This window comes from Panthera pardus, unplaced genomic scaffold (genome assembly GCF_024362965.1).
Source record: "Panthera pardus isolate Hobbes unplaced genomic scaffold, ASM2436296v1 HiC_scaffold_2, whole genome shotgun sequence".
Lineage (NCBI taxonomy): Eukaryota > Metazoa > Chordata > Mammalia > Carnivora > Felidae > Panthera > Panthera pardus.
In genome coordinates, this window is record NW_026526765.1 from 5,905,798 (window position 1) to 5,918,208 (window position 12,411).

At 42.1% G+C, this 12,411-nt stretch overlaps 1 protein-coding gene across 3 annotated transcripts in view; it reads left to right on the top strand.

Annotated features, from left to right (window-relative positions):
* ADCY2 (adenylate cyclase 2) overlaps positions 1-12,411 on the top strand; it is a 412,863-nt gene that overhangs the window by 320,560 nt on the left and 79,892 nt on the right. For all 3 annotated transcript variants that reach the window (XM_019450817.2, XM_019450816.2, XM_019450814.2), the window contains one exon: positions 11,517-11,601. In XM_019450817.2, coding sequence (XP_019306362.2) covers positions 11,517-11,601 — 85 coding nt within the window. The remainder of the gene's footprint in view (positions 1-11,516; positions 11,602-12,411) is intronic.

The window sequence follows — 12,411 nt, forward strand, 5'->3', positions numbered from 1 at the left end:
AAAATGGAAGTAAGGAAGAAAGGAAGGAAGGGAGGGAGGAAGGAAGAGGAAAGAGGGGAAGGGGAGGGAGATCATTCTCACGGTCCAAGATAAATGAACCCTACGGCTTTTACGGAGATGAACGATAACCAGCTGTGGATTCAGGTCATCTGAAAGTAAGAAAATACCCACAGTGAGTAGCTTGAATGTGAGTTAGCAGTTTAATTTCTTCCCCATTAATAAAAAGGCCAGAGGCAGTATGGTGCTCTGTCCTTTGGGTTCTTTGGGGGGCCTGGATCCCTCCAGCACACATCCCTACTTTCATTAGACTTGGTTCCTCATCTTCATTCTCTAAGATGGCAACACACATTCTGAGCAACCTGATGGAGGAACAGACTCAGAAGCAGAGGGCAGAAAACACTCCTTACTGCCCTCTCTTGAGGAAACTTCCCAGCAGCTACCTCATGACCCTTTGGTTTATAACCCAAGGCAGATCTTAATCACATGCTCAAACCTGGCTCCAAGGGAAGCTAGAATTTGTAGCCTTCAGTGTGTACAACAGAGGGCCTGTCTAAAAATTGTTACCATCGTGAAAAAAATGGAATTCATGAAAACCTCTGTTCTCTCCAGGAATGAAAACAGATTTGTGTTGCAGTTAGCTGAATGCCACTGGTGTGGTAAGAAATGAGCGATAACAATAAAAGTGGAACCGAGCGTGTTTTCACTCAATAAAACAGGCCATGTACCTTTACTTCATACCTATTCTGAACATTTGTTATAGAAATAGAAATTCACAACAGAAGCACACACGCAGCCGAACATTTGTGGAATCATTCAGCAGGAGATTTTGAGCTGTCGCATACCAAGCACAGTGAGAGATGCTAGGAAAGCATCAGGAGCCCCCGAAATGCCTTTTCTCTCATATAACTTACATTTTATTAGGACATATGACAATAATGTAATAAACAAATACACATACAATAATTCAGTGGTGATATGCTTTTAAGAAAAATAAGACACAGTAGAACACTACGGAGCAGTGGAAGGTGATATTTCCATTTCTTTTTATGTTTTTATTTTACTTTTGAGAGAGAGAGTGCCAGCAGGGGAGGGACAGAGAGAGAGACACAGAATCTGAAGCAGGCTCCAGGCCCTGAGCTGTTGGCACAGAGCCTGACATGGGGCTCGAACTCACGAACCGTGAGATCATGGCCTGAGTTGAAGTTGGACACTTAACTGACTGAGCCACCCAGGCACCCTGGAAGGTGGTATTTCAGATGAGGGTGATCAGGGAAAGCGTCACTGATTAAATAACATTAAAGCAGAGGCCCGAGTGAATTGAAATGGGAATTCTGTGGATATCTGGCAGAATGTTCTAGATGATAGGAGCCACAGTGTGTTCAAGGAGGAGAGTGAGCCAGGTGAGCACTGTGGAGGATGGGGTCAGAGGAGCAGTGTGAAGACAGGTGTTGGCTCTCACAGGCTACTGGGAGAACATTAGGTATAATGCGCCAGGAAGCCCTGGAAGGTTCTCAGCCGAGGATGTGATCTGGCTACATTTAGAAGCATTGTTTTTGCTGCGCTGCAGGGGAGGGGGGCTGGAAGTAGGAAGCCCAGTTAAGATGATGGTTGGTACTGGAGTAGCAGTGCAGGTGGTAAAAAGTGGTCAAATTCTGGAGTATCTCATGAAGAGTGATGGAGACAAGTCTTGCCATTGGATGAGATGTGGAGAGTAAGAGAAAGCGGAGTTCTGTGAGATTTTTGTTTTGGTGTTGGTTTTGGTTTTTGGCCTGAGCAATTGGGAAAATGGGGTTGCCATTTACAGGGAGGAAGCATCCTGGGGAAGGAGCAGGTCAGGGACAGACGTGAATCAAGGGCTCAGTTCTGGGCATCAAAGACATGTGTGTGCATCTTAGACAAGTGATGGAGCTTCACGGAGGGAGGGAATGTGCGAGTCCTGGAGGGTTCATGGAGGAGCTAGGGTTGAAGTCGTAATTCGGAAAACCCAGCACATACGTAATATTTAAATCCCTTGGTTAGGATGGGCTCACGTAAGAAATGAGCGTAGAAAGAGAAGACGGACCTTCTGGGGAATAGTATGTCTTAAACTTCAAATCTTCACCCCTTCTTGTCGCTGTGATGTAGAAGTTTTTGCTCTGCCAAAAACAACGCCTCCTCCCGTTTCCCACATCATAGGACTTGAAGCGGCCAGAACATCTCAAAGTTGCTGCAAAGTCCTATCATCAGAGAAAGGCTACTGTGATTTGTAATGGTGATGAATATTTCAGTGTCTTTTCTCCTTTTCATTTTTTTTTTACCAAATTCCCTTTCATTTTGAAGTTCTGTCACCTATCACTTAAAAGAGAGAGAGATAAAGGGATGTGTATTACTTCATGCTAACTTATAGTTAGAAGAAAAGCCTTCTTTCCTGAGTTCTTTCCTTGCCGAACCCCACGTAACAGGTGCAGACAGGGCACTGATGGGAGAATCCACATCGTTTTTGCGGGGAGGAGTGAGGGCAACAAGGGAGGAGGGACATGAAAGTCATCCCATTAAATGGAATTCAAGGTGAAGATACCATTATTCACTTATAGAAATAGTTTACAATTCATATAACTTTTAGATATTGGGGGACATATATATATTCCTGCTGGATTTTTCCTGTCTGCAAATGTGTTTCCTCATCCGTGTCACGACCACCTGCGAGCAATACACCGACTAGAAAAAAACCAGAAAGGAAAAAGGACCTTGTCTCAAATCAGCCTTTTCCCTATATGGTCACAATACACTTGATTAAAGTGCCAAAGTCAAGAATTATCACTAAAAAAGCATAGTTCTTTTTGCCTTGTGACAGGGAAGAGTCAAGTTTGCTTTTCAGGGAGCAGATAAATCATTTATGCTTGTGCATTAAAGAGAAACAGCGAAGCGAAATTAGTCAGAGGAAGACAGATATCATCTGACTTCACTCATATGAGGACTTTAAGATACAAAACAGATGAACACAAGGGAAGGGAAGCAAAAATAATGTAAAAACAGGGAGGGAGACAAAACATAAGAGACTCTTAAATATGGAGGACAAACTGAGGCTTCCTGGAGGGGTTGTGGGAGGGGGGAGGGGCTGAATGGGTCACAGGCCTTAAGGAATCGACTCCTGAAATCATAGTTGCACTGTATGCTAACTAACTTCGATGCAAATTAAAAAAAATAAATAAAAATTTTTTAAAAAAGAAATCATCAAAAAAAGAATAAATCAGTCATTCAAAGTAAAAAAAAAAAAAAACAGCTTTGCAACTAGAATGTTAAAGTTGATTATGTGACACAAACATCTTGGTATGTTTAATGAGTTTGAACATGGTTTTGAAAGAGTGGGCAGGATAAATGATTATAATTAAGAGCTTTTGGCCAGCCATTACTTTGTCTCATGGGATTTCTTGTTCCCTGGGATGACAGGTGCTTCCATCTGAACACAAATGCCAGTGTGCTATGAACTTGAACACTGGACGGCCACAGGTCTGAGCCACTCTGAGTCTGAGTCTCGGGCTGTGACGTCGTGTTCTCTGTACCAGACCATATCATCTACAAATTCAGACAACCTCTGCCTTTCCAATGTGATGCCTTTTATTTCATTTTCTTGCCTAACTTCCCTGACTGGAAGCCTCGGGGTAATTTCAATAGAAGTAGTCATAGCACAGATATATTCCTGTTCATGATCTTAGGAGGAAAACATTCAGCAATTCATCATTAAGTATGATGTCATCTGTGGGTTTTTCACAGTTGCCTTGATCAAGATAAAGGAAATCCCCTTTTAATGTTAGTTTGTTGAGAGCTTTTATAATAAAAGGGGTTCAGATTTTGTCTAATGCTTTTCTATAGCTACTGAGACGATCGTGTGGGGTTCTTGTCCTTTATTAATGTAGTGTATTATATTGATTGATTTTCAGATATTACACCGACCTTGCATTACTCAGGTAAATCCCTCTCGGTCATGTTATAGAATCCTTTTTTATATGTGACTAGATTCAGTTTGCCGATATTTTGCCAATGTTCTTGTATCTATACTTCTAAGAGATACCAGTCTGAGTTTTGTTTCCTTGTGAGATCGCTTTCTCTGGTATTGGTACCAAGGTGACACTGACCTGATAGAATGAGAACACGTTCCATCCTTTTTACTTTCCGGAAGCGTTTGTGGAAACAATAGTAAAAACCCTTCTGTACGTGTTTCGTAGAAACCACCAGTGAAGCCATCTGGGCATGCACTTTTCTTTGCAAGTAAATTTTGGTTTGGGTTTTGTTCCAATTACTGATTCCATCTCTTTACTCCTATAGGCCTATTCAGAATTTCTGTTTTCTTCTTGAGTCATGGTTAGGGCATGGTAGTTCATGTCCTAACGTACTCTTAAGAATGCTCGTTCCTGCTTTAATGGTGATCTGTCATCCATTTCACCAATGCAAAAACAGACTCGATAGTGTTAGCACGACTCTCTTCCTTTATCAGCAGCCGGCTGTCTGTGGGAATTCTGACATTTGAGAAAGAACAAAGTAGTGGTCATCGGACGCATCCAGAAAAAAAATGCCACCAGCTCTTCTTTGAGGTTCTTCGCTGTATCAGGTGGGGGACTATAAAACGCGAGAGTCCATTTCAATGCTCCTGTGGTTCCTTCAGGCTCACGTTACTATGTCTGTTCGAATGTCCAGACTCTCTATCACCTGACTTCATAGCAAAATAATTACTCCTAAAACCGAAATTGAAATGCATCGAAAAAACAAGAGCCTCGAAAAGTCATTGTAGTGTAGGAATCTTTTATTTCAACTCTGATTCACAAGTAGGTTAACCCATAACAGTCACTGGCTCTGTTGAGATATGTGTTGACTAGAGGCCGGTACAATCCATAATAACTTATCCATTCCTGAGGAAATTCAGATATGCCATAACCAATGGAAAAATGTAAATATTTCTCCATACTTCTAGTAAAAACTGAACAATGGGGAGTTTTTTTCCCCCCCAAAGGAAAAAGGAAGAAATTTGGAGAAGTAACTGACTCCAGTCCTTCCTGTGTTTCCATTTAACCACTAATGAGGTAGTACCCAGAAAAAAGGTTAGTTAATGGCTTTGAGTCCACTACAGAACAGAAATTGCCTAAGGTGTTTCCACAAGGTAATTTAATAAAGTGAAACCCTTACAGAAAGAGAGAAGGGCTGAGAAACCAAACAGGAGAGGGTATAACAGCGACGAGGAAGCTGCCATCGTTGGGTTTGCAAGGACACAGGAGGAGGTGGCTTGCCAGAAACGCAGGCTCCCAGACCTTCCTGCAGGGGCTAGAACCACACCAGGCCTTCGTGGGACCAGGGCGGGATGGGCTGTCTGCCAGGGACCCGAGACCTCCTGGGAGGCAGGAGTTGCGGGCTGTTGAGAAAATGGTTGCTAAATAGAGAGTAAGAAAGGGAACCCCCCAGGCTTCTTGCTTCCCCCAGCAGCCTCCAGGTTCCGCCAGTACTTCCCGTTGGCCAAACCTAGTTAGAAACAGTTGGCAGAGAATCTGGGGAATGGAATTTTGAGGAGATGGAACGGAAAGGCATTAGAAGACAAATAGGAAATTGCCGGTATACTTAGTGACAAATTGCCCCAAGTTGATTGAAATACGTTAACCTCCAAAGGCAAGAACTTTGGCCAACGGCAAGCAGAATACATAGAAAGCAAACCACAGGTGATACATTAAGGTCAAACTGATAAAGCCAAAGAAAAAAGGAGGGGGGGGGACTACCTTCAATACAGCCAGAGGAAAAAGACATTGTAGCTAGAGATGGATGAGGGGAATGATGACCGACTCCTGATTAGAACCACTGATATAAATATGGCCAATGCTGAATCCAGTATTCAGTGAAGCTATTCTTGTTTTAAAAATGAGATGAAATAAAGACATTTTGCAAGTGAAAGAAAGCTAAAGGAGTTCAGCAGCAAACCTACAGTGTAAGAAATGCTAACAGAAGTTCTTTGGGCTGACCTGAAATGATGCCAGGAGCAAACTTGAATCTGCAGGATGAGATGCACGGCATTCGACGTGCTTAAACATGTGAGAGAGTATCAAAGACTATATGCTGATATTCTGTGAATATTTCTAAAAGACAACTAACTGGTTATTCAATACAGCGGGGAGAGAGAGGGAATCTCAAGCAGGCTCCATACTGTCACTGCAGAGCTCGATGTGGGGCTTGAACCCATGAACTATGAGATCACGACCTGAGCTGAAGTCCAATGCTTAAGCAACTGAGCCACCCAGATGCCCCCGATACATGTGATTTTAAGCTGCATGTGGACCACGGCCAGAACACATACTAGGCCATAAAAGCATCTCGACAAATTTGTAAAGATTGAAATACATTTGAAAAGATAAAAAATCTTTCAGTATGATGTCCAACCACACTAAAATCAGGTTAGAAATAAAAAGTGTATATCAAAAATATCCACCAATCTGGGTGCCTCGGTGGCTCAGTTGATTAACTGCCAGACCTTAGCTCGGGTCATGATCTCACGGTTCGTGGGTTCAAGCCCCGTGTCGGGCTCTGTGTGGAGGCTCAGAGCCTGGAGCCTGCTTTGGATTCTGTGTCTCCCTCTCTCTCTGCCCCTCCCCTGCTCATGCTCTGTCTCTCTCTCTCTCTCTCAAAAATAAATAAACATTTAAAAAGTAAATAAATAAAAATAAAAACTAAAATATCCACAAATATTTCAGCATTAGATTTTATGCTTTTGAAGAACCTATGAGTCAAATGAAAAAATCATAAGAGAAATTAGAAAATGTTTTGAATATCAAAAAAAAACATGCCAAGATATGGGGATGTAGTTTAAAGCAATAATTTAGAGAGGAATCTGTAGTTTTCAAATACTTACATTAGAAAAGAAGAAAGGGCTAAAATTTGTTGTCTAAGTTTCTGACTTAGGAAGCCATAAAGAGATGAGCACATCAGGTAGAAGGGAAAAGATGTTCAAGAAGGAAGAAGACATCCATAATAGAAAATAACCAATACAGAAAATTAAGAAAGCCAAAAGTTGGTTCTTTGAAAAAGTTTAAAAATTCCTAAGCCACTAGCAAGACTGATCAAGAAAGAGAGATCATCACAGAATGCACAAATTAATGACATAAGGAATAAAAGGGGATTCACCACAGATCCTACAGACATTAACAGATATGGAATATTATATAATAGATATAATATTATAATATTATATAATAGATATGGAATATTATAAATTACTCAAGGCCAAAAAGGTTCAGAACTTAATAAAATGGGAAAATTGCTTGAAAAGCTTCCCTACCGGGGCGCCTGGGTGGCTCAGTCGGTTAAGCCTCCGACTTCAGCTCAGGTCATGATCTCGCGGTCCGTGAGTTCGAGTCCCGCGTCGGGCTCTGTGCTGACAGCTCAGAGCCTGGAGCCTGTTTCGGATTCTGTGTCTCCCTCTCTCTCTGCCCCTCCCCCGTTCATGCTCTGTCTCTCTCTGTCTCAAAAATAAATAAATGTTAAAAAAAATTGAAGAAAAAAAAAAAAAGAAAAGCTACCCTACCAAAACTGACACACAATTGGATAGAAAGTTTTAATAGGGGTATATCTATTAAATTTATTAATATTTTAAATCTTAGATTAGAAGAAGATTGATACTCTGTTGACTTTTTTGTGAATTCCAGTGAACATTTCGAGAAACTAAGATGGAACAAGCGGTCAAATCTTAACCAATTTTAATAACTGAGTGGATAAAAGTGTCCTATTCATGGAAAGAGGCTCAAAGATTGAGGCTAAAACAAAAGGTCACCTGTGTACCAGGTACAGGAGATCTCACTAAAATTAAAAGACAAGACAGTTTGGAAATAAAGGATGGAAAACAGCTATTCTGAAAAACAGCTTAGAGGAAAAAGAAAGCTGCAGGAATAAAAATTTCTGATGATATGGAATCAAGTGGAAGGCATTCAGCCTGAGAAAAAGAAAGACTTTTACAATGGTATAGTCACCAAGAAGAGTTAATAATCATAAATCTTCATGCACTCCAACACCTCTTCGAAATAAATAAAGAGATGCGATTAAAGTGTTCAGATATATTGACAAACCCACAATCCTAGCCAGAAATATTAATACATTCTAAAATTGACAGACCAAATTGAGCCATTAAGTCAACCCACTGGGGATTTGACTAACTCATCCGGCTCTGACAATAGATGTATTTAGGGAACATGTTTTGTTTTCAGCATAAAGGAAATATGTGTCATTTTCAGAAATCCATAAGATATAATAGGAGTAGATCATATTCATCACACCCTAGGAGAAAAATAAATTGTCAAAGTGGAAATAAAAGAGACCACTCTCTCCGATCAAATCTAATGAAATTAGAAATAACAGGGACAGGCTAAAAATAATCTCCTTGTGGAATTTGTAAATCACACTTTGGAATTATTCCTGTTTTAAAAGGAAATGGAAATTGAAAGTACAGACTTTTTAGAGAAGAAAGAAGATGAGTAACTATAAATCAAAAGCTATAGGATTTGGCTAAAGCAGTATTTATAGGAATATTTATGTACTTCAGTGCATTTATTATAAAATACAAAAAAATGGCAATAAGTGACAATCAAGAAAGAGACAGTATAAGTTTGCATGAAGGAGGAGGAAGCAATTTTTAAAACTTAAATCAGAAACTATGTAGAAAACTGTCAGAAAGCATAGACCTTAATAATAAGCCAAAAGCTCATTCACTGAGATCAACAGACATGCAACACTTCAAAACTCTGATCTAGAGAGGGGAAAAAAATAACATTAAGGACAAGAAAAAAATGCTTCAAATATGGAGGCTTGTAAAATTAAAAGAATATTATGTAGAATATTTTACCTTTGAAAATTTAAATGGAATGGGTAATTTTCCAGGAAAATTATCAAAATTGACTCAAGACATAGAACCAGGAAACAAGGCAGACATGTGACATGTCTACCCCTAAAATCGAACCTGGGTCAGGAATACAATTGAATGGACATTACTCCTAACCACACCGCTTAATAGACGTGTAACTTTAGGCGAGCTCTTTAACCTCTCTGGGCCTCAATTTCTCCTTGGTAAAATGGGGTAATAATAGTAACTAGTACTCATGATCATTGTGAGGGTTAAGTGAACTCTACATATAAAGCCTTTAGAACAGCACTTGGTACAGAATAAATAATCTCTACTCATATCATCGCCGTGTTGTATCATCACCACCACCACCATCATCACCATTACCATCATCGCCGTCACTATCATCAGACGGTTTTATCGTCGATATTTACCAACCCTTCCATAAAAGATCATTTATTTGTTATCTGAAGTTTCAGACCCAAGAAAGAGATGTTATGTGCCTGAACTCAGCCTCGTGAAGCTGACATTACCTTGACGGCAGAAAGGAACGAGGCAGCACAGAATCTAAGAAAACTCCTCAGAGCTCTCCTATAAAAATGGATGAGAAAGATGGCAAACAAATTCAGCAGATGAGTTACTGTGCTGTCTATCAGTCACAAGACTGCTGAGAGGTGTTGGCTGTTGCACGTTCCCCTCCCTCCACGCCGCCCGGCTGAGCGGGAGGCTCTGAGATCGCGTGTTGGGGACATGAGAGACCGGTGGCTTCCAACCGGGGACTGAGTGATGTCTGAAAGCAGGACGCTCTAGGTAGGGGAGGTTAGGATGTATGGTGCTTACCTCTGCTACCCTGTAAGCAGCTCAAAACAGGTGTGACACCTTACTTGTCTTTGCATCGTCGCAGCCTAGCATGGGACTCGGTGTATTTGCTGTGCTACCCCCTCTAGCGGAGACCTAACGTGCCTCGTGAAACGTGCACCGACGTCACACCATCGGGCCAGGTATTCGAAAGCAGTGCGGATCCTTCTAGAAGATAACTCTGTGCCCGGTGCGTCATCATTGTCAGGCGCAGGTTTTGGTTTGACGTCTGACTTTTGTCGCTCTTCCTTGATGTGTGATCGTCTCGCGATAGAGTAGGTGTTGGAGAACGTGAGCTGAGTGGGGCCTTCCCATGGCGATGGCATCAGGGGATTTATATAGTTCACTGGTTACTTGCTCCCTTTCCTTCCCCACGGACTCACCGTCGCATGGTCGCTGGGATTTCAGCGTGTGGCTGGTTTGCATCTGAGGCTTCCGCGCAGCTAATCGACATTCAGCATCTTGCCGCTGCGTTCTCTGTGCCGGTCCTGTCTCCCCAGTGTCTCTAGCCAACCTCATTGGCGGGAGGTTCCATCGCAGTCTGACGCATACACCACCTGACCTCTCCTCTGATGTCTCATTTGAATCGCACCTTTAATTCTTCATTGCGGTTCAGCTCCTTTGGTACCCCTTAACGCTTCTGTCCTTGGAATAAATGAAGTTGTAAGAGGCTCGGAACTTTCGAGCCATTTAAAGGATGTCTCAGAGAGGTGTACGATTCGTATAAATGCTTTTATCTACCCGTAATGTGTCGGAAGCAGAATTGTGACTTAATTTTTCACGTGATCACGGGAAGCTTGCGTGTTCGTCCGCTTGTGCAAGAATGTGAAGGCCATGGCCCCTGGCATCTTCGGGGAACCTCGGTAATCGTATAGCTGCATCAGTTTGGAAGGGAGTTGAATCTGGTTGGATTATATTGGGGAAGACAAGCCTGTTTCCTCAGTGAGCAGGCGTAAGGATGGGTCTTGAGATCTTGCAGGGCATCCGATGAGACTTCTCTAGAAGCAGCAGCAGCCAGGACATCAGTGGCAGGCAAGAGACGACACGCGGGCAGGAAAGTACCAGGTGCAAAGGAGAGTTGTAAAAAGATTGTTTTCCTTTCCTAAGGAACCGGTGCTTACTTTGATGAATCATCAAGTTGATCAGACATAATTGTGGACACGCTTTTCTTTCTTTTTTTAAGAAAAATTTTTAATGTTGATTTATTTTGGGGGCGCCTGGGTGGCTCAGTCGGCTAAGCGTCTGACTTCGCTCAGGTCATGATCTTGCAGCTCGTGGGTTCAAGCCCCACGTCGGGCTCTGTGCTGACAGAGCAGAGCCTGGAGCCTGTTTCCGATTCTGTGTCTCCCTCTCTCTCTGCCCCTCCCCCACTCATGCTCTGTCTCTCTCTCTCTCTCTCTCTGTCTCAAAAATAAACACTAAAAAAAAATGTTTGTTTATTTTTGAGAGAGAGAGAGAGAGACAGAGCACAAGCCAGGGAGGGGCAGAGAGAGAGGGAGACACAGAATCCGAAGCAGGCTCCGAGCTGTCAGCACAGAGCCCGATGCGGGGCTCAAACTCATGAACCGCGAGATGATGACCTGAGCTGAAGTCTGGCCCTCAGCCGACTGAGCCACACAGGCGCCCCATAGACATGCTTTTCTATAGACACGTTTTTGGTTTGTTTTAGCTCCGTTTTCATTTTTCACAAAATGAGTGAGGAATGAAGGCCCCATGAAATTAAGTCCTAATTACGCCACAAATATTACTGACGGCTTTCCAGAGTAACGGGAACTACTCCCACACTAACCTGTTCCTCTTTGTCTCCTGGTAGGACGTCCATTCTCGGGATCTCCTTTGGAGCCGCGTTTCTCTTGCTTGCCTGTATCCTTTTCGTCTGCTTTGCTGGACAGCTTTTGGTAGGTACTTCACATATGGACCTGATTTTGAAAACTGTGTTCATTGAAGGCAAACTGATTTCTGGCTTGAAACACCGGGCTTGTTGATTTAACATTTCAAGGGATACGGATCCCAGTGAAGACGCAAGCACCCTTCATGCCAGCGGCCCAGAATATAAACTGAGGCAGCTCATGTGCAATCAAGACACTGAGCTGAAGATTATTTGAAACATGGGATGTCACACCATCAAATTATATCCATGTTTATTTATTTCTGTCGCCATTTTGCATTATGTCCTCTGAGTTTTCAGAGTATTTTAGAGCAGCCACTCCTAGTATAATAGGAGGCTTTTCGTGTGCAGGGGAATTAAAATGTAAACCAGATACTTCTTTTATATCCACTTCCAAGATATAAAAGTTGGGGACATATGAAAACAGCAAATGCAAAAATATATTTTGTTAGTGATTTAATTAACAGTGTTCATTCATAGTGTTAGTTAATGACTTAAACCAACCATTGCAAGCTTGGATGGGTCAAGTGCTAGTTCAGGATGTAAGAATCAAATCTAAGTGTATTCTTGAGTCGAAAGCAAGTGGCCCCATGAGAGCATCAGAAGAAAGCCAGCAATGAGATAGAAATCCAAAAAAGGTAGTCAGTGTTTTATCTTGTTCATTGGAGATGTGTGGAAACAAGAGAGGCCCCTCTGAGCCAGATTTTGAGCTTCGGGTCCATTCTCGTCTAATGTGTTGGAACCTTTTAGCTAAAAAGTGTAAAAATCTTAAAGTTCGTCTCTGCCTCTCAACAGTGGACACTGCACGATGTCTGCTGGG